Source organism: Neoarius graeffei, chromosome 9 (assembly GCF_027579695.1).
Source record: "Neoarius graeffei isolate fNeoGra1 chromosome 9, fNeoGra1.pri, whole genome shotgun sequence".
In the NCBI taxonomy this organism is placed as follows: domain Eukaryota; kingdom Metazoa; phylum Chordata; class Actinopteri; order Siluriformes; family Ariidae; genus Neoarius; species Neoarius graeffei.
The window spans coordinates 39,543,826-39,566,110 of NC_083577.1; the positions used below are offsets into that span (position 1 = coordinate 39,543,826).

Here is a 22,285-nt window from a genome sequence, read left to right on the forward strand (position 1 = left end):
AGAAAGCTGTCTACGGGAGAAAAAGCAAGCCATTTTGAAGCCAAGAAAAGATGGGAGGAGGGGACTACACACACACGAGAGAACGAGATCGATCAGAACCATCGCACGAGCAAAGCCAATAAAAATGTGGAATTTCCTGAAAGACACCACTGGTGTACCAACAACCAGACAAAACATGTCAGCCAAGGAAAACAGCAGTTGATGTCCATTGTGAGACCTGTGAAGAAAATCCCCAAAACAATAGGTCAGTGACATCAACAACCTCTACAGGGCATTGGTGAAGGTATCACAGTCCACTGTTTGACGAAGACTTCAAGAGCAGATATACATAGATGCACTCATCAGCAAGAATCAGAAGGCTAAACTGGAGCTTGCAACAAAATACATAGATGAGCCACTGAAGAAGCTCTGGAACCAAGATTAACCTCTGCCAAAGTGATGGAAAGGCCAAAGTATGAGGAAAGAAAGAACTGCTCATGATCAAAAACATACAAGCTCATCACTCGAGCACAGTGGAGGTAGTGTCATGGCTTGCATGGCTGCTTCTGGAACAGGCTCACTAATCTTTACTGATGCAACTCATGATGGCAGCGGCAGAACAAATTCCAAAGTCTACAGAAACATTCTGTCTGCCAATTAACAGAGAAATGCATCCAGTAGAACTGGGAGGAATTTAAACCATGCTGCAAAACAAATGACCCAAAACACATTGCCAACACAACAAAAGGTTGAAATCAGGGGGAAGAGTGAAAGGTTGCAGACCAGCCAAGTCAGTCACAAGAAACTGAACATGCATCTCACCTCCTGAAGGAGGCTGAAGAGAGACCCCCCCCAAAAAAAAAAAAAAAAAAAAAAAAAAAAAAAAAATGAAAGAAGCTGCAGTACAAGCCTGGAAAAGCATCACAAAAGAAGAATGCAACAATTTGGTGATGTCAGCAGGTCACCAAATTGGTGCAGTTGTTGCAAGCATGTGATATGTAGCCAAACATTAAGTGTTATGAGCTCATTCCGCCAACAGGCGATGAGCTTATGCAATCATGCATTGTCTGTCGTCCATCCATTGGGTGTCGTCCACATTTCACGAAAATCACTTCCCTCTCTCAATTCTTCACCGATTTTTATTCTTCTTGGCAAGAAGGTTGGTCTGCCTGGGGGTGCATATAACTTCTACCCAAATTTGCAGAATTGCAATTAATAATGAAGATATGGAGTAATTAAGCCCTAAGAAGCAGTTTCCACACAAACCGCTTCTTCTCCCTCAATTCTTCACTGATTTTGATTCTTTCTGGCAAAGAGGTAGGGGTACCTTGGATGCATATAACCTCTACCCAGATTTGTTTAATTACAATTAAAGTTAAGGAGTACTTAAGCCTTAATAAGCGGTTCAACCAAAAAAAAAAAAAAAAAATCCCTTCTTCTTGGTCAATTCCTCACCGTTTTGGATTCTTTCCAGCAAACAGGTAGGTCTTCCTAGGGTGTATATAACTTCTATATATAGTTTGCAACATTTCTTGTGCAAAATGTCTCACTTTAGATTGTTCCTTCTGGACTAGATAGGGCCGGAGTGAGCTACACCGTTATTGACGATCTCGTTTACTATAGTCTTCAAGTAAAAATATCAATTCCTATACTTTTGGTAACCTTTAAATAAATAAAAAAAAATAAATTAAATATTGGGTGGGTGGCCACCAAAGCTCATCTTCTTGGCCATGCTTGAATTTGTTTAAAAACACATCTAGATGTAAATATCAGGAAATGAAATCTGAAAGCCCGATTCATCTCATCTTTTGACTTCAAACCAAATGCTTTTGCTATACATCAATGACAGTTTATTTGTTTAGTTTTTAGGTTGGACCTTTGTTATACTTTCTTTTTGAAACTGCTGTCTGGGTTTATGAATCTAAAATGACTGGAAGCCCAGTGAAAGTTTAAAAAAAAAAAAAAAAAAAAAAAAAAAAAAAAAAAAGCTTTGCTATATACTAAAACATTTAAATTTAACTTCTATTAATTGCTCCAGTGTTCATTCTGCCACTCACCTGGTAAAAGTCTGTGCGTAGCTCCATAGTTTTAAGTACTGCTGGATAGATGGGAGGCAACGTGACCATCTGTAGCTGTCCACTCAGAGGGTTTGCTTCTGATTTTTTATAGCGTTGGTTCTTGTCCTGGATGACTAGCGCTAAAGACTGCGAGTGGTTTATCAGCTCCAGAAGAGAGGAAATCGCCACATGCTGAACCTATATGCACGCAAAGACGAAAAATGGTTAAAACTCTGCCCAAGCCTAGGAATGTGATTGCAAGAGCATAGACACTGCGAGTGAAACCATTAGTGTACACACTCCTATAAATTCCACAAATCCATCCATCATCTGTAGCCGCTTATCCTGATATTTATTTCCACATGTGGATTTGTGGAAAATAAATATAAATCACCACTCATTTCTTAATTTAGTTTACTGGTTTTTGTTAACAGGGGCTGTGCACAACCCAGCTGTTGCACCAGAGTTAGCTATAAGCCAAATTTTCATCTATGGTCCCTGTCCTTATATAGTTCATATTAGTTGTACCTGGTAGTCTTTCGAAATACAGCATAGAGCCATCAAGGATCTCAGCCACTCAGGAAGGCTGCCCTCTTTGTTATGCAAAGAGAGGGACACACACACACACACACACACACACACACACACACACACGTCAGTCTCATTAGAATCCAGATTCATAATTCTGTGTGCCGAGTTTCTAAAAGTACCTGTGGTGGCCTCGAACATTTTGCTGTGAAGCTCTTGGCTCTCCTTTTCTGTGTAGTAGACAGGGAAAGTTGTGCTCTCCAGCAAGAGGTGACAGGCAGCAGTAAAGGCATGTCGACAGGGTTCACCAATCTCTCCTTTCCCCCTTGGCTGGAATCCCTCTGTCCACTGAAGGAGTGCATGTCCACAGCATTTCCCTTTGTCATTAAAGGGAAATTGGTCTCGCAGCTTCCCAGGGATAAAGAACTCCGCCAGTCTGTCTTTGATCAGCCCCAGGTCTCGGCTGCCTTCAAGCACAGATGAAGAGCGTGTCCTGCCTCGCTGAGAGGCACGCTGCTCGGCCTGAATCACCTCCTCCTGTCCCTTCTGCTTTTCTGGATTTACAACCACCACCAAGTGCCTGGCAAAGAGTGGATATTTACTATTTTATAGTAAGAGGCATACAGTGGGGCAAAAAGGTATTTAGTCAGTCACCAATTGTGCAAGTTCTCCCACTTAAAAAGATGAGAGAGGCCTGTAATTTTCATCATAGGTATACCTCAACTATGAGACAAAATGAGAAAAAAAATCCAGAAAAATCACTGATTTTTAAAGAATTTATTTGCAAATTATGGTGGAAAATAAGTATTTGGTCAAAAGTTCATCTCAATACTTTGTTATATACCCTTCGTTGGCAATAACAGAGGTCAAACGTTTTCTGTAAGTCTTCACAAGGTTTTCACACACTGTTGCTGGTATTTTGGCCCATTCCTCCATGCAGATCTCCTCTAGAGCAGTGATATTTTGGGGCTGTCGCTGGGCAACACGGACTTTCAACTCCCTCCAAAGATTTTCTATGGGGTTGAGATCTGGAGACTGGCTAGGCCACTCCAGGACCTTGAAATGCTTCTTACGAAGCCACTCCTTCGTTGCCCGGGCGGTGTGTTTGGGATCATTGTCATGCTGAAAGACCCAGCCACGTTTCATCTTCAATGCCCGGGCGGTGTGTTTGGGATCATTGTCATGCTGAAAGACCCAGCCACATTTCATCTTCAATGCCCGGGCGGTGTGTTTGGGATCATTGTCATGCTGAAAGACCCAGCCACGTTTCATCTTCAATGCCCTTGCTGATGGAAGGAGGTTTTCACTCAAAATCTCACAATACATGGCCCCATTCATTCTTTCCTTTACACAGATCAGTCGTCCTGGTCCCTTTGCAGAAAGACAGCCCCAAAGCATGATGTTTCCACCCCATGCTTCACAGTAGGTATGGTGTTCTTTGGATGCAACTCAGCATTCTTTCTCCTCCAAACACAAGTTGATTTTTAACCAAAAAGTTCTATTTTGGTTTCATCTGACCATATGACATTCTCCCAGTCCTCTTCTGGATCATCCAAATGCTCTCTAGCAAACTTCAGACGGGCCTGGACATGTACTGGCTTAAGCAGGGGGACACGTCTGGCACTGCAGGATTTGAGTCCCTGGCGGTGTAGTGTGTTACTGATGGTAGCCTTTGTTACTTTGGTCCCAGCTCTCTGCAGGTCATTCACTAGGTCCCCCCATGTGGTTCTGGGATTTTTGCTCACCATTCTTGTGATCGTTTTGACCCCACGGGGTGAGATCTTGCGTGGAGCCCCAGATCGAGGGAGATTATCAGTAGTCTTGCATGTCTTCTATTTTCTAATAATTGCTCCCACAGTTGATTTCTTCACACCAAGCTGCTTACCTATTGCAGATTCAGTCTTCCCAGCCTGGTGCAGGTCTACGATTTTGTTTCTGGTGTCCTTTGACAGCTCTTTGGTCTTGACCATAGTGGAGTTTGGAGTGTGACTGAGGTTGTGGACAGGTGTCTTTTATACTGATAACGAGTTCAAACAGGTGCCATTAATTAGGGGTGGGTATTGCCAAGGACCTCACGATACAATACGCATCACGATACGATACTGCGATATACTGCGATATTCTATATAGTTCACTGAAAAATGTAAACGCATTATGCATCTTAAAATCCGAGTTGTATGTACATCAGATGATGGTGATAATTCATGGGACGAACTGAGTCAAAACAATGTAATTCTAATTATCCATGCCATTTTATTGTAACTATACAAGCGCAAGTTACAACATATTTGCAGGAACAACACACTGTCTGGAACACATTGAAAAGTGCAGTGTGCATCTTAGTCTCCCTGAGCACAATTATGAAATAAAGTGCAGTGTGGGTCAGTGTCCACACACTGAAACTGAACCCTCAGTGAATCACGTTTCTTCTGAACTTAGAGTAAATACTCAAAATAAAATGCAGTGTCTCACACACACTAAAATTGAAAATGCAAAATAAAGTGCAGCTTCTTGCCTTTGGTCTTAAATGACAAAATTAAGTTCACAGTTACAGTAAGTCACACATCACTGAAGTAGACGGGAGGACTTCGGCGCTGTCCAGTGTAGTTTGCTTCGGGTCGGGTTTCGGTGGCTCCGGCTGAGCTAATATGTCGGGGTGGTGTCGTGCTAAGTAAGTTCGCAAGTTTGTTGTGTTACCTGAATATCTAATTGGAGCGAAACAGGTTTTGCAAAGTGAGTACTCTTTGTCCAGCTCACTTTTTTTTCTCCTTTCCTTTGGAATCCAAAGTGCCTCCAAACATCTGCCTTAAAGCTCGGCGGCGTCTCTAGGTTTACGTTAACAGCCATGCTTGCTTGTTTTTTTTTTTCCCCCTCACTGCAACCATCGGGAAAAAAAAAGAGAAGACGAAGAGTGCCTTGCAGTGAGGTAGCGGCACAGCGACGCCTTGTGGAGCGGAGGTCGTACTGGATTTACAACCCGTCTGAAACATGATTTATTATTTGAAAAAATATCAATATTCAAATTGAGTATCGATATTGAACCGGAAGACAAAGTATTGCGATATATCACCGTATCGATAATTTTGCCCACCCCTACCATTAATACAGGTAACAAGTGGAGGACAGAGGAGCCTCTTAAAGAAGTTGTTACAGGTCTGTGAGAGCCAGAAATCTTGCTTGTTTGTAGGTGACCAAATACTTATTTTACTGAGGAATTTACCAATTAATTCATTAAAAATCCTACAATGTGATTTCCTGGATTCTTTCCCCCCATTCTGTCTCTCATAGTTGAGGTATACCTATGATGAAAATTACAGGCCTTTCATCTTTTTAAGTGGGAGAACTTGCACAATTGGTGGCTGACTAAATACTTTTTGGCCCCACTGTATATCCATGTGTCATTTTAATATACACTGTCAGGCCAAAAAAAAAAAAAAAAGGCACCATTTGGATTTAAATAAGCAAAATACTTAAGAGGCTTTGTTTGGATCATTACTGCAGTGATTATGTTTCAGCTGGTAACGATTCTTTTAACCCTAATTGATGCAGTTAGTAGATTCTCATTTCTTAAATGAAAACGTGGGAAGAAGCATCCCATGCATACCTGTCAACCCTCCCGTTTTTCCCGGGAAATCCCTTATTTTGACTTATTTCCCGCTGTCTTCCCGTTTTTTTTATTTTCCCGAAAATATCCCGTATTTTCACAATATAAAAAAGTCGGTAGGTCCAGAATTCATGACGTGCCTCTGACAGGAGTTTACAGCAGGAAGTCGGGCCATGAATTCACGTCCCCGCCCTCTCGGGCATCAGTAATTACATAACTATGTCCGGAGGCGAGGCTGAGCAAGTAATTAGGTCCAGTGTTGCCAGATTGGGCGGTTTCCCATCCAAGTTGGGCGGTTTCAAGTGCATTTTGGCGGGTTTTGAACATATTTTGGGCTGGAAAACGTCAGCAGTATCTGGCAACACTGATTAGGTCTGAGGTGAAGATGGCGATGCTAATTGCTAAGAAAAACATTAGCCTCTCTTTCTTTGATGATTTCAACAAGTGCGTGGCTGGAATGTTCCCAGACCCTTCCATCGCAAAGAAATTTTCCATGGGGAAAACGAAAGCCTCCCAAATAATCAAAAGGTAAGCTACACATGTTTACATTAAGTATGTCCTGGCTAAGACCTCATAAATAGCCTAGTGTAAACTAATTGGTGTATTAACTGTTTTTTTTATTTTCTATCTGAAACTTACCCATTTTAAATCACTCTTGGTTTAATATCTTATCTATCTATCTATCTATCTATCTATCTATCTATCTATCTATCTATCTATCTATCTATCTATCTATCTATCTATCTATCTATCTATCGTTCCGAGGCCATGACTATGGTAAAACCATAATAAATTGCAATGGAATTGAATTTATTGACTGGTTATATAATAACCTCTCTTATTTTAACACAAGATACGTATTTTAGCCCCTAATTTGGGAAATAACTGGTACCACTGAAAGCAAATAAAAATAAAATGTATAGTTTATTCACAAATGCACTCTATAAACCATAAGCATATTGAGTTTGTGTCTTGGCTATCACCAACATGCACCAGAGTACAGGAAATCACAAATACTAGATAGAAAATTGCCCCCCATTCAACTACACACCCACTTTTGGTGAAGGGTATGACTTTCCAAAATTTTCCCTTATTTTGAGTTAAAAATCTGGGAAATATCCCTTTTTTTCAAACCTCAAAGTTGACAGGTATGATCCCATAGTCATGGAAAAGATGTTCCTGTATTTCAGAAGGACCACATTATCGGCCTGCATCAAGCAAAGAAAACGATTCAGACGATTGCTGAAATTACTGGAATTGGGTTAAGAATGGTCTCATGCATTATTAAAACCTGGAAGGATGGTGATGAACTGTCAACTTCTTGGAAGAAATGTGGTTGGGGCAAGGAAAGGAAAAACAAAAACAAACAAACCAAAAAAACCCAAAAACAAACCCTGACTGGAGAGCTCTTCAGCGCCTGGAGAAATATCTCTCATATCACATCTCAGTAGAACTCCTGACCATGTTTAATAGTGAAATTAAGAGCATTTCCACATGCGCAATTCAGCAAGAACTCACATGATTGGGACTAAACAGTTGTGTGGCCAAAAGAAAACCACTTGTTAGTGAGACTAAACAGAAAAGTCTTCAATTTGCCAAGGAGCATAAAGATTGGACTCTGGAGTAATGGAAAAAGGTCATGTGGTCTGATTAGTCCAGATTTACTCTATTCCAGAGTGACGGGTGCATCAGGATAAGAAAGGACGCGCATGAAGCAACGTGCCCATCAGGCATAGTGGCTACTGTACAAGCCACTGGAGGCAGTCTTAGGATGTGGAGTTGTTTCAGTTGGTCAGATTTAAGCTCAAACATTCTGGAGCAATACAATTAAGTCCGCTTGACCACGTTATCCCATCACTGGATTTTTTTCTTCCCTGATGTCACAGGTATAAAATTAGGGTTAAAACTGTGAAAGAGTGGTTCAGGGCACATGAGGAATCATTGTGACACATGAATTGGCCAAAACAGAGTCCTGACCTGGCGAAGATGTGGTGAAGTTCTCCAAGAGGAGACGTTCATTTACTTTTTTGAAGAGAGGCAGCGGTCATGCTTTGTAACGGTCAGATGTTTTCCACTACAGGGAAGTGTTTGTGGTGTCTTGGTAAAAAAGAAGCTGGTGAGAAAACTACTTATAGCTTGTATAACTTGTGATGATTGGCGCTAACTTGATAGATATTCCAAAGCATAATACATAACTATGAAGTGAAAATAGTTTCCCCCCCCCGCCATTGTTAATTGCGAATAGGCGTCACAAAAGTATATATCATTTTTCCTACATGAGCTCCATTTTTCAAAACAAGGTTAGTGGTTAATGAGTGTTCAGATTCTTATAATACAAGTTAATTTAATTGGGCTTTCATTTGACTAATCCTCATATCAATGGTTAAAAAGTATGATCATTTTAAAATGGACAGTCTTTCGATTTCTTTAAAAAAAAAAAAAACATTTTATATATAAATTATTTTGGTAAAATTTAATTCCCTCTGAAATTTGGTCATTGTGCTACATGTTTATTTTTGTAATATATTTTATTTAAAAAAAACAAACAAAAAAACCACCCCAGGCTATTCTGTGGCTGGGAAGTTATTTAATTTGAGGAGATTCCTTAGCAAATAATGTGCATGAAATCACTCACTTTGCACAGTAAAGCAGACAGAGGAAGTCTGTGTGCACATGTGCATGTTTACTCGAGGAGTCGTCGTCATCTTTTGAGTTTTACGGCAGCTGGCATCCACAATGTTGCATTACTGGCATCTACAGGGTTACCATGACTGTGCACTGACTGTTACATCATTCGATCACTAAACGAACAGCTGATCACACCGAGGTGCTCACTGACTGCCGATATTTATTAGTTTAGTCCTGCGTTTCCTTTCCTTCGCAACAAAGACTTTTCTTCTTGCTTTTCGTTACTGTTGTCGGCCTTTTATGTTTCATTCGTACACTCATCCTCCATTTTTCTCTCGTTTCAAATTTGTATCCCACAATGCCTTTCGCGAATGGGTTAAGCACACCGCATGACGTAGTATCTTGAATGAGGTGACGGTGAAGCAAGAAAGGAAAAAAAAAAAAGGCAGCAAATTTAGGGCCACGGGGTTCTAAATTCATTCATTGTTCTTTTAGGGACAAAAGTAATAAAATTCGAAGTCTGTGATTCGAATTCAGTAGCTTTTGGTCCACTAAAATAAATAATTTCTATGGATTATGATCTAAACATGGCGGTACGGTGGTGTAGTGGTTAGCGCTGTCGCCTCACAATAAGAAGGTCCGGGTTCGAGCCCCGTGGCCGGCGAGGGCCTTTCTGTGCGGAGTTTGCATGTTCTCCCCGTGTCCGCGTGGGTTTCCTCCGGATGCTCCGGTTTCCCCCACAGTCCAAAGACATGCAGGTTAGGTTAACTGGTGACTCTAAATTGACCGTAGGTGTGAATGTAAGTGTGAATGGTTGTCTGTGTCTATGTGTCAGCCCTGTGATGACCTGGCGACTTGTCCAGGGTGTACCCCGCCTTTCGCCCGTAGTCAGCTGGGATAGGCTCCAGCTTGCCTGCGACCCTGTAGAAGGATAAAGCGGCTAGAGATAATGAGATGAGATGATCTAAACATGAAAAATCTGAAAGGCAGTCTACCTTTAATGAAAATTTAATTGTTTGCTGTAATCTTTGACATAAGAGGAATAAAAACACATAGAGGCACGCTGCTATTGGAAAATAATTAACCTCGGGGTGCTAAAAGCCAATAACTCATTGTGTTTTATTCCTTTCTTCTTTTATGAAAGATTTTATTCAAACTTGACATTGACTTTATTTAAATTTCACACATTTTAAAACTTGTAAAATTTAGATGTAAAGACTTTTTATAAAATGTATGTGATGGGGTGTATTACCTTCTAATAAGAGATGCCAGTATGTCTTGTATGCACTTGGACATGTTTTCCATGCTCCCTCCTTTCCTCCACACATCCTCCGCCTTTGTGCCAACCCCTGACGCAAGGCTGGATGACTCACGGCCAGGGGGAAGCTGCTGATCAGAAGGCGAGGCACTGAGGCCCAGCCCACTGTCTTCAGAGCGGAGGGATGGGAACATGACCACTTCAGGTCCCATGTCTTGTGCATCCTGTCCATTTATGGCTACTTCATCTTCTTGAATTTTATTGTCACTGGTTTGGTTATCAGTCTCATTGTTCTTTATGTCCATCACTGCAACCTGCTAGTGCAAAGAGTGTGTGCACATGGAATTCAAGCAGCGAAAAAACAACCCACATCTGAAAGGCTACAGATATGATACAAAGCTGGCATTTGTAACCAAAAAAAAAAAAAAAAAATCATCATACCTTTGTTGCCTTTACATCCTGTGTCTGTGCTTCCACATCCATGTCCATGTAGCTCACAGGCATCTGGATCTTACTCAGAACTTTAAAACATGCTCTAAGTGTCTGTGTAAGCTCTGCCAGGCTGAGAGATGCCATGTGAGCATACAAAGACTGCAGCATGCTACCCAGCATCTGGGGCAGGTACTGTGTTTGGATTTCAGCATAAAGCTCCTATGGGACAATTTAAATAAAAAAATAAATTAAGGGGGGGGGGGGCTGAATACATAAACCACGCAAGCAAACTAGCCAAATGCTACTGCTCAATTATCAAGGTTTAATGGATAACAGAGTGGGAGAATGTGTGTAGAGCAAGATGAGAGAGAAAAATAAGAATTATCAAAACACAAAATAAATGCCAAATACCAAAGGGATAACATCAAGAAGGAAGATGATGAGCGTTGAGAGCTCAGTCACTGATGGAGAAGGACTCCAGGCTTTAGCTGAAGACGTCCCTGCACGGTCCTTTAATCCACTGAAATGCAGTTTCACATCATAATTACTGGCAAACTTACAATATACTGGTAAAATTGGTGTGCATGCGCGTGCGTGTACCTGAGACAGGTGTGGAAGCGTTTGGTCATGTAGTCCCAAAGGTATTCACTGCTCATTGCTCCCACCAACATATTGACCGTCTTTATGATCTCAGAAACATTTTTGTTCTCTTTGATTTTACTGCATAAACAAAAAGAGACAATATTTCATTTCCATGCTCCCAGAAACGAGAGATACGAAAACTGTACTTTTCCTTTGTTGCTGGCATGGGGCACATGTTAAGGGTACATGTGTATCTATGAATTGTTTCTGCAAATTAATCTAGTATTCCAACCCCCCCCCCAAAAAAAAAAACCCTACACACACACACACACACACACACACACACACCTGACACCAACAGAAAATGCTCTTTGTAAAAGGGAGGAAGTAAAAGAATCAATTGTGTGCTTATATTTGATCACATGACCTTTCCCACCTTTTTTCAAGCCCTCCTCCTCAGTGGACTTCATTTGCAGCAGATATTTTTGATCGCCACAAAATTGCCCGTCAAAATTTTCCATCAACTAAAATTATTTTCACAATCATGGGTTAGTTTTGATTTCATTTACAGTATATAGTTTTTTTAAAAAATGTCCATCAAGTATTTATTATTTAATAAATTTAAGGTACATAAATGGACCTTGGGCGGCACGGTGGTGTAGTGGTTAGCGCTGTCGCCTCACAGCAAGAAGGTCCGGGTTCGAGCCCCGTGGCCGGCGAGGGCCTTTCTGTGTGGAGCTTGCATGTTCTCCCCATGTCCGCGTGGGTTTCCTCCGGGTGCTCCGGTTTCCCCCACAGTCCAAAGACATGCAGGTTAGGTTAACTGGTGACTCTAAATTGACCGTAGGTGTGAATGTGAGTGTGAATGGTTGTCTGTGTCTACGTGTCAGCCCTGTGATGACCTGGCGACTTGTCCAGGGTGTACCCCGCCTTTCGCCCGTAGTCAGCTGGGATAGGCTCCAGCTTGCCTGCGACCCTGTAGAAGGATAAAGCGGCTAGAGATAATGAGACAAAATGAGATAAATGAACCTTTAACGCTTTACTGTAAAGTGCCTTGAAGGAACACCACATGCACTTTCTCAAGGAAAAGATCAATACTAAAAGTATAGATGTAATTTCACTGGTACCACCCCAGCAACAAGTACAGTTCAATAGCTTTATTTCTTTGACGGCATCTCAAAAAAAAAAAAATTATGCCTACTTATAGTGATTTAGCTTATCCATGGCTCAGTCTTTTATACATTCACTCTTAACATCATTCTGACCTTGTGAGCTGGTTGCCAGATTGACTGGAGTTAAGCAACTCCTCTCCCAGCAACTCTCTACAGTAACTGTAAAAAGCCCTGATCACCTCCAACAACACATCGGACACGACCAGTGGCCCTGAGAAAGGCAGACAGAAAGAAAAAAGTGAAATATAATAAATTGTGGCAGCCTTAGAAATTCAGACCCTTTAATCTACAATACTGTGCACAAGTTCTAGGCACCTTTTTAGTAGAATTTTTTTTTTTAAATAGATATTCATCTTAGGACTTCATTACGGAGTCAGTTTAAAAGCATTTTATATTTTCTAAAGTAAAAATGTTAGAGAGAGAGACACAAAAACCCCACCCACAAAATACAAATGCGACAGTCAGATTCTACAAGAAGAAAAATAAATAAATATAATAATCATCCACCAGCTAATTTCCTTAAATAAATAAAATGCAGAAGGGGTTGAGGGCTGTCACCCCAAACATTGATTCCGTTTATTTTAAATACCCATTTACAGTTTATGTAGAAACATTGAATTTCATTCTTTTTCAAGGCATCTTTGCTTTTCAGCATTTCTAAGGCTTTTGCACAGTACTATATACAAACTCAAAACTATAAGTTGACCTGAACTCAGATTTACTCAAGGTCCACACAACCAGTATTCGACATTTAAAACGTTTGTCTGACCCCCCATAAATGAAAAACAGCAACGTGTTTAAATATTCACTGTATTAAAAACATTCCAGTCACAGTGTCGTAGCGTTATATGATGACTGTCCTAAACCTGCATCACAGCCTGACCTTGATTTGAAAGAAGAAACCAAATGTGGTAAAATGCAACCTTTAAACCAACCATTGTACAACTCAACCTTCCCAGAAGCTGATGAGGTTTTTCAATTCCATTTTACTTTTAATTTGTGCATTGAACAGTCAGTCAGTCACAAAACAGCTTTTCAGGGGAGGTTCTCCACTATAGTTGCAAATTGGGATATGGACCTTGAGCAAACTGATAACTTCATAAGGCAGAATTCTGGTAGCCAATTTTGGAGTTTTATCAAAGTATCTTCTTATTGCTTGATATGGCAAAATTCAAGGTCAAAGGTCAAGGTCATTTCAAGGTCAAGGTTGCCCTTGTCTCTGTCAGTACACAAACAGGTCTCTGAAATGCCTAATAAATCAATCTCTGACCAAAATCAAAATGTAATTGACCCCAATTACAAATCTGGGCCTTATTATAAATAATTATATTTGAAAATGTATATTTATCACAATAGAACAATAAATATATGCATTAAAAGGGTGCAGCATTTGTGTACTGACAGCATGTTTGTGTACTGACATGTTCAAAAATAAGACAACGAAGTTGATTATTTGAGCAGAACAGTAAAGATCAATCATTCAACCAGGTAGTAAGTAGGGGAAGCTGGAAGTAAAATGAACAGTTTGTAAAAGGTGAGTATGGGGGGGAGGGGCAAATTCAAATTTTTAAGTCAGTACACAAACACTCTCAGAAATTGACTAGGCCTAATCAGAAAACCTTTAAAGATATCCTGGTAGGATACATGTACTAGGTATAGGCCTATATACTAGTAGGTTGACAAAAGGGATCGAGAGACATCAAACTATCATCCTATCAAATTGGTCAATACACTAACACAATAGTCAGTACACAAACAGACCCCGGTGTTAGTGTATGGACTGTTAGTGTATGGACAAATAGTTCATCATCTGGTCACCAGGGTGCAGGTGTATATGATGCCTGTGCATTGTAGTCTAGTTGAAATGTCTAACTCACATTCATGGCACAAACATGTTTTCATGACAAAGCTGGGCCTACATCATTCTAGAAGTGTTAGCGTATTGACTGCTATTATAAATTCTGTTAAAAATTGCCATACAAACCTGAACAATGCTGGAAAACTACCACAATATGAAATTCAATGTTTCCCTCCCTTGAACTTGTGGGATTCCCACAATGCACTGCAGTCATCTCATTAGAATAGTTCTGTCCATTTTCCCCAGGTGTCTCTAGTAGTTAGTACTGTTAGTGTACTGACTTAATTACTTGGGACACCAAAAATCAATTTCTTGGCGGGAAAATTTCTGACTAGTATTGGAAATATTTTCAAAATGTGCTTTTCTTCATGCTGCATGGACAATATTGATCATATTTAAATGGGTGACAAAATAACACCAATAAATATTTTTCAGCAAGGGTTTATTTTCCTTCTGGGATGTATGAGACACGCATTTTGGACCCCCTTGGGTACTTCCAATGAAAAATTCTACCAACACTATATTTGAGTGGATAAAATTTAATATCAATAGGAAGGCATATGAACACAGACACCCTGATTTTATTTAAAGGCCTGGTCTCAGAATACTTAAGTGAGGTGACACCAATTTGCAACTATAGTGGAGAACCACCCTCAGAAATCTGGATGTAGATTTAGACCTGTAATGAGCAAAATAGTGGCCTTCACAGCTCGGGGGGGGGGGGGGGGGGGGGGGGGGGGAAGAAGATCCCCAAGATGAGAAAAAGATGATGCTTTGAGAGGAACCAGATTCAAAAGCAAGCTCACCATCTTCTGGGTGACACTTTATAGTGGCACACACCGATCAGCCATAACAACATTATGGCCATTGACAGGTGACGTGAATAACAAGGATTCTCATTACAAGGGGTGGGATATATTAGGCAGCAAGAGAACAGTCAGTTCTCAAAGTTGATGTGTTGGAAGCAGGAAAAATGGGCAAGCGCAAGGATCTGAGTGACTTTGACAAGGGCCAAATTGTGATGGCTAGATGACTGGGTTTGAGCATCTCCAAAATGGCACATCTTGTGGGGTTTTCCTGGTATGCAGCAGCTAGTACATACCAAAAGTGGTCCAGGGAATGACACCCAGTGAACCGATGACAGGGTCATGGGTGTCGAAGGCTCATTGATTCGCATGGGGCATGAAGGCTAGCCCATATGGTCCAATCCCACAGAAGAGCTACTGTAGCAGAAACTGCTGAAAAAGTTCATCCTGACACCTGTTTTAACCAGCATCCAGGTTTTTAAACACTGTTCTATTACTGGCTACTAGACACACCTACTTAACTGTGACCTCTTGTAGGTGTACAGAAAGCTCATTGTTTTTCATGCACAGTGTGCGTTAATCTCCCTCCGTGTTGTCCTAACTACAGGATTGCTCCCGTTGCTCAACCCAGTAGCAGCACTGAAGGGTTTAAAAGTTCCCGCAGAGCTCCTGTGCATAACACATGCATACCAACACCACACACCATGACTCCACCAGGCCAGGGTCACTGCTGATTTATTCAGTGTCAGTACTGTCCATCTATAGGCCATAATAAATAAACTGTGCATAGCAAAAACAAACTATAATCAATCAGTAATTACAAATTAGGTGGTAGGTTCACTTTAAAATAGCGAACAGTTGATCAAGTTTAGCCAAAAAATAATAATTAGGTACACCAGATAAAGTGGCAGGTCATTTGTGTGTGTGTGTGTGTGTGTGTGTGTGTGTGTGTGTGTGGAGCTTATGATGAGTTAACAAGTGTGTCTATCCTTACCAATCTCTGGTTTGTCCAGTAAACTGATCAGAATGCGGAATGGTCTGAGATAATTCATGATGTTATCTGGGTCTTTCTCTATGTCTTTCTGCTGCAGGATATTCACTAGGGCCTGTTCAGAGAGAGGGTTACACAGTACGCACACACATGAAAACATGCATCATGGTTACACACAGTGTACTGGGAAAACAGGGTGAGCAAAATGTTTTTAGAACAGAAATCAGAAGATTTGAGTATTTTGTCGTCAAGTTATTAACACTGATCAGAAAACGTTTTCATTTACTAGATTGCGTGCACGTGTGTCAGCGAGATCAACAGTACCTGCACCAGTAGCTCTCTGGAACGTGTGTTAAAGTAGTATGCAGTATGTTCTTCTACTGTAGTGTACAAGCTTGTATTTGGTGCCACCATTCCCCCTTTAATATCCAAGCCTAAACACACACAGTTTAATGCAATATCATAAAAAAGGTATGCACATTCCTTAACCCATGTAATATATAGACAGCATTCGTGTTACCTAGAAGCCATGCATAGAGACGCCGGTTGAGTGACATGTCTCTCCTGAGCAGAGTGAGTGACGCAGCAGACACCACTGTGATCACCTCTTCCCGTTTAAGAGGAACGGAACACGTCACTGGGTCCTGCAGGAACAGGCAAAAGGAGCGCTCAATGAAATGGACATTAAACACTACGCACTAAACATGCGTTCCTTTGGACAGAAGACCAATGCAAGGGGAAGAGAGAAGGAAAAGAAAGAAACTGACCAGACATGCTGCAAAAGGAAAGAAGTAGAGGAGGATCTCCAGCATGTTTCGCTGGACCAGTACATTAGTGTCCTGTAGAGAGAGACAGGTCGCCTTCACCTGAAAGAGAGTGCACAAAGACATAACTTGCATGAACACTCACTTGATATATTCTGAGTTCATTCTCACAAAGAAAATAAAATATTTATTGTCACGATAAATCAGACTTGTAGTACTCAAGCCCAGGACTCGGACTCGAGTCCGAATCGTGCCCCAATTTTAAGGACTCGTGACTTGACTTGAGTACTGGTGACTCGGACTCGTGCATTAACTGCATTCAGACTTGTAAATTAGAGACGAGGACTCGGATTTTTTCTTTATTTTTTTTGTAACCTGCCATAATAATTTGGTATAAGATATTTATATCTACATTAATTTTTATACCAATTTCATGCAAGAGAATACACAGTCACCTGTTCATGTGTCATGTTCAGGAACAAACTAACGTTAATGGCGCTTAAAAAAAATTGCACTGCTGTGTGTTCCATATGTAGAAGAACTATCGAGGAGATGACGGGGACAACCTCGAACTTCAATCGTCATTTGGCAAGACTCCACTCAGAGAAGGAAGTGACACGCTATGCTCATTGCCCTGTTGATAGCGGGGCCTGCTGACTGATGAACTAGCTAGTGTTAACCCTCTCTCATGTTATTTGCCCTGCTGATAGTGGGCGGGGCTTGTTGAGCAATGAACAAGCTTTGGCTACATCCACATGACAACGGCAACGAGATGTTATTTAAAAATATATCGCGTCCAAATGGGCAACGATCAGTAAAATATCAGGTCCATATGGCAACACAATGTTTGCTGAAAACGATGCAATACACATGCCACACCTCTAGGGGCGCTGTAAGACTGTCCCTTCGGAGACACCAGAACAATAGAAGCAGTAAGGACGCATGCGCATAAACTATTATGCGCGAGACTTCATATTAGCCACAAAGTCAGGAAAATCTGTTCGTAAAATTACATTATAATGACCAAATACAATGAAAAGTATTTTTCCAGTCTCACCTGTGAAAGGTAATCCCATGTGATCTCGTTTGGACGGCAAACCTGTTGGTACAGTTAAACGCAGCTAATCTTTATTCTCCGCTTTGACCTCTCCAATATGGTGGCGAGGATGACGCATGATTCTACGCAGAAGGCGGCGTCTTTAATGGTCCGGAATAAATTGAATGCTACACGTTGATGGATTAATTTGCTCTTCTACGCCCTTTTTGAGGAATGTATTGTAGGACTAAAACCAACAGCTGAAGAGGTGAGATCGCTCCTTTTTTTCCCTATTTTTGCTGGCGGGATTGACTCTCACTCTCTCTCTCACTTTGCACCATTACACAATAAATATTTACAGTGAAAATATTTTGTAAGCGCGTTTCATGAACCAAGTTATAGGATTTGTTGACAACTCACATCGAGTTCATTACATTTCTACCCGGCGTGAAGCACTCACAGTCATGTGGTTGTGACATCGTAAACAAATCCGTTCTATTCATCCAGACGACTTCGCAACGGCAACGTTGCCAGATCTTTCCACTCTGGAACCCGTTCTCAAAAAGATTGCGTTTTGGGCACCCAAAACGCCGGTGCCGTGTGGACGCCAGGCCTAAATGATAAGCATTTGTATCGGAGTCACCTGAATCCGTTGCCGTGTGGACAGGGCCTTTATCTGTAGCCTATTAACTAAAACAGGTCAGTCAAGCAGTAACGTTATTCCAACACAGTAGCAGAGACGCTTTCATAAAGGCAGCTACAGCCACCGGTAAATGGTGCAGTTGGAGTCTTGTTCTCAGACTCGACTCGAAATTTTCTTTAATGACTTGGACTTGACTCAGGCTTGAACACTGGGGACTTGAGGTTTAGTGACTCGACTACAACACTGTGATAAATATTGTACATACTATACAGGTTTCATAAATTACTACGATTTTTATTAACAACACACTCACAGCTAGTCTGTGGTCATTGCCCAGCATATATTTCTGCTCACGGCTGGTGGCCATGCGGTCAAAGTGCGTGACGATGAAGAGTGAAGCAGGGAGCCGCACAAGCGGGGAGACCAGTGCTGAGCCCCACAGCGCCCCATAAAACACTGACTGGCCCATCAGCAGGGACAACTTCAACAGCAGCGCATCGGTCCTGAGACAGAGAGGAGAGAGAGTCATACAAAATCCAGGACTGAAGGAAAGTTAGTTGTGAGCTATATTCACGCTAGTCGTTTTGCATAGTGAGCTTTTTGGTAAACAATTTAAATATGTTTTCATCGTTTTAGATTTCTCAGCATTTACCGTGTCTGTATGCACCCAAGTATAGCACAGGCGCATGCAAATAAATGTTATGGAGCTTCCAAAAATAATGAAATTAAATGTTCCTATGTTTAAAAAAAAGCTATAAAGAGCAATAAATGAAACAGTAAATATTTAGTGTGATGATGCTTAAACAAAAATTTAGTCTTGGGTACAATGAGTGCAGTTTTATAAGGAAATGAGCTGTAGGTTTTACTGAGCATCTTACAGAACCAGCCACAGTTCTTCTGGACACTTGCATCTTATTTATAAGCACCCAGCATAGAATTTCCATTCTAATAGTCTTATTGGGACTTCTGGGATTACGTGTGAAATATTTGGAGGTTTAGGAAAACAGTGTCTTTAAGCATTCCTCCAAAGGGTGAAAACTGAAACAGGCCATTACATTTTAGCTTCTCAGATTCACAGACACTGTAGCTGACCATGCAACTCCTGACATGTACCTGTCGTAGACTTCCAGGCCCTCCTCCAAGCCAGGCAGCAGGCCCATGATGAAGGCCTGCAGGCTTGGCAGCAGAGCTTTCTGCAGGGGCAGGAAATAGCGCTCATATAGGGCCAGCAAAGCCATTTTCACCGACATTGCTGCATGGCCGAGCAGGGGGAACAATCCTGAGCTGCACACAAACACAGTTTTTTTTTTCCTATGATGGTACAGCACAATCCACAAACATTTGATCCATTCAAACCACCAACAAAAAACAATGCAAGATTACATTTGTTTTTCATCCCAAAAGCTTGACTTCATTTACACTATTACAAGGAAAAACCCAACAATTGTAGACCAAAAGAGCTTTCCCCAGCTCCTCTAGTAAACGCTTACAAGCACACGGTCCTTTACTCTGCCTGTATTTATTTACACCCACCTGTAGATAAATAGATCTTTTGCCAGCCATTTTGTGCCAATGATTTTGAAGATAATCTCATAAGTCTCTAGCGCTTTGAGGTGGACGCCGCTGGGCAGAGCCGGGTGCAGGCACTGAGCCAATCTCTTTCCAATGATCAGCCGCCTCGGCAACAGAGAGTATTTCAGATTACTCTGGAGGGCCTAATATAAAAGATGAGGGATGGACAGAACAAGTGAAAGATAGAAAAAAAAATTGAATGACCTTTCAAGCCCAACACTCTTCAGCAACCAACATTAGATGCTACAATGAGAAGACAACTATATGAAGAACGATACCAGCACAGTTTTGTAGGTTGTACTTGTGTTTCTTAACCGGGTAAACACAATCAATAAGCAAGTCATAAGAACGTGCGAAAGACAAAAAGAAAGAAAACATTTCAGGAGGAGGAAACCTAACTGGAGGTTTCGGGTTGTTTCCTACACTTGTGCTGAGCCACTTAAGTGAGAAAATGTGGGTTCTTTCAGAACAAGGGCATTACTAAAGAAGTGTGAAGGTGACCTGTAGTTTGTGGACTTTCACTTCTCTGTATTAGCTGACTAAGTTAAGCAAACTTCCTTTTGCAGAAGGACTGTAAACCAACACCACAGCAGAACAGTCAGAAACAAACTCATTGTTCATACAGGGAACTGAAATGGCACTCAACATAATAGTCTTGTGTTCTCTTGCTCACAATTTAACACAACCTTAAATACTCCAACAAGGAAGTCTGTAAATTCAAACCTCTCAGCACCTGACCACTTCATGTGCTTCTATTTGGATCATCTCCTCATATGATTTTCACCACATAAGAGAGACAGATGCATTTACACTTGTACGGTGAGGATAAACATTCAAACCTGGAGTAAAATGTGGGTCTTGGGTGCATTTAGACCTTTATGTGGATAATCCTTATCCAGATATCATCTTGATACTTAAGATGCATGAAACAACTAAGTGAAAATGGGGTCTTGCACAAGGTGGAATTTAAACAGAATCTCTACAAAATACCTTGACAAGTGGACTAGTTTTTAAAAGACAAAAAAAAAAAAAAAAAAGATACAAGAATGAACTGCTTCCAATAATACTGCAATATGGGTAACGCTCGTAATTCATGCTTACCAAATCATAACTTTCTATCCATGACAGTTGCAGTCAGAAGTTTACCGACACCCATCATGGATGTGATCATAGTAATATTGGGCTGTCAATGTTTTCTTTGAACTGTTCTTTTTCTCTGGCAGAATAATTGTACAAAATACAACTTCAACAGAAGGAAAAAAAAAATTTGGTACACAAATTAATTAATTTTGGGCTTTCTAAAATCAATATAAAAAAGGTCAAAATTATACATAAAGTGGTGCTGAAACTTCCAAAAATGTCTTAACTTGCCAAGGCCTCTTCACATCCTGTTAGTGAACTTGCCGGTAGCTTCTCTATGCAAACATAAAAGAGGGTTTGTTTGACAAGAACAAGTTACTGGGAGGTGTAACCACTCTGCCAAGGTCTGGAAGAAGACCCAAATGGTCACCTTCAGCCGAGAGGAAATTGGTTTAGATGATCAGCAACAACCCAAGAACCATCAAGGCACAGGTCTGCCATGAACTGGAGGTTATTAGAACACCAGTGTCACTCTTCAGTCAAGTGGGCTTTAAATGAAAAGGCTGCCATCCATGAAGGACACCCTTGCTCCAAATCTGACACCTTCAAGTTCGACTAAAAAGTTTGCAGCTGACCACATGGACCAAGAAAAAAAGTCTTCTGGTCAAATGGTCAAAGATTGAGTTGTTTGACCACAACAACCAGAGGTAAAGGTTAGACATTCAACTCTAAAAACACTGTACCAACTGTCAAGCAACTTTTTATGCATGGTTAAACTAAAGTAGATGGAATAATTAAGGTCTACCTCAGAATTTTTCCAGCATAACCTCAATCCATTAGCGAGACGGTTGACACTTGGACACTATTGCGTGTTCCAACAGGACAATGACCCCAAAACACAAAGCTGGTTGTGGAGTGGATAGAGCAGATGAACATTAAGCATTTGGAATGGTCTTCCAAAAAGTGCTGACCTTAAATTTATTGAAAATAAATGGACTGTGCTTAAGTCAGGTCCCTGCCAGGAAAATCAAATTTAATTTAAACTCTATTAATTCCACCAAGAAGAAGAGTGGTCAAATATCCAATGAGAATTCTGCCAGAACCTTGTTGATGGTTACCAAAAAGTGTCTGGTCAAGGTGAAATGATAAGGGACCATTAACAATATTAGGTTTCTACAATCAAACTTCCCCAGAAGAAAACAGTTAAAGAAATCATTGAATGCCCAATACTGCTATGATTATAGTTGCCACCCTGTATTTGAACAGGAAATGCTGCATCCTGTATTAAAATCAAT

At 40.9% G+C, this 22,285-nt stretch overlaps 1 protein-coding gene across 5 annotated transcripts in view; it reads right to left on the reverse strand.

Annotated features, from left to right (window-relative positions):
- The window catches only part of dop1b (DOP1 leucine zipper like protein B), a 58,672-nt gene that overhangs the window by 17,735 nt on the left and 18,652 nt on the right, over nucleotides 1–22,285 (reverse strand). For 4 of the 5 annotated variants that reach the window (XR_009655350.1, XM_060929457.1, XM_060929455.1 and 1 more), the window contains exons 3-17: nucleotides 19,872–20,053; nucleotides 19,452–19,622; nucleotides 18,652–18,841; nucleotides 16,663–16,761; nucleotides 16,416–16,539; nucleotides 16,220–16,329; nucleotides 15,899–16,010; nucleotides 12,334–12,451; nucleotides 11,087–11,206; nucleotides 10,898–11,006; nucleotides 10,496–10,705; nucleotides 10,049–10,371; nucleotides 2,747–3,144; nucleotides 2,565–2,629; nucleotides 2,037–2,234 (exon numbers count right to left, since the gene is read on the reverse strand). Coding sequence is in view for 4 of the 5 variants with exons in the window: in XM_060929457.1 (XP_060785440.1) it covers nucleotides 2,037–2,234; nucleotides 2,565–2,629; nucleotides 2,747–3,144; nucleotides 10,049–10,371; nucleotides 10,496–10,705; nucleotides 10,898–11,006; nucleotides 11,087–11,206; nucleotides 12,334–12,451; nucleotides 15,899–16,010; nucleotides 16,220–16,329; nucleotides 16,416–16,539; nucleotides 16,663–16,761; nucleotides 18,652–18,841; nucleotides 19,452–19,622; nucleotides 19,872–20,053 (2,529 nt within the window). In the remaining variant the exon portion in view is untranslated. The remainder of the gene's footprint in view (nucleotides 1–2,036; nucleotides 2,235–2,564; nucleotides 2,630–2,746; nucleotides 3,145–10,048; nucleotides 10,372–10,495; nucleotides 10,706–10,897; nucleotides 11,007–11,086; nucleotides 11,207–12,333; nucleotides 12,452–15,898; nucleotides 16,011–16,219; nucleotides 16,330–16,415; nucleotides 16,540–16,662; nucleotides 16,762–18,651; nucleotides 18,842–19,451; nucleotides 19,623–19,871; nucleotides 20,054–22,285) is intronic. The other variant, XM_060929456.1, reaches the window with a different exon arrangement.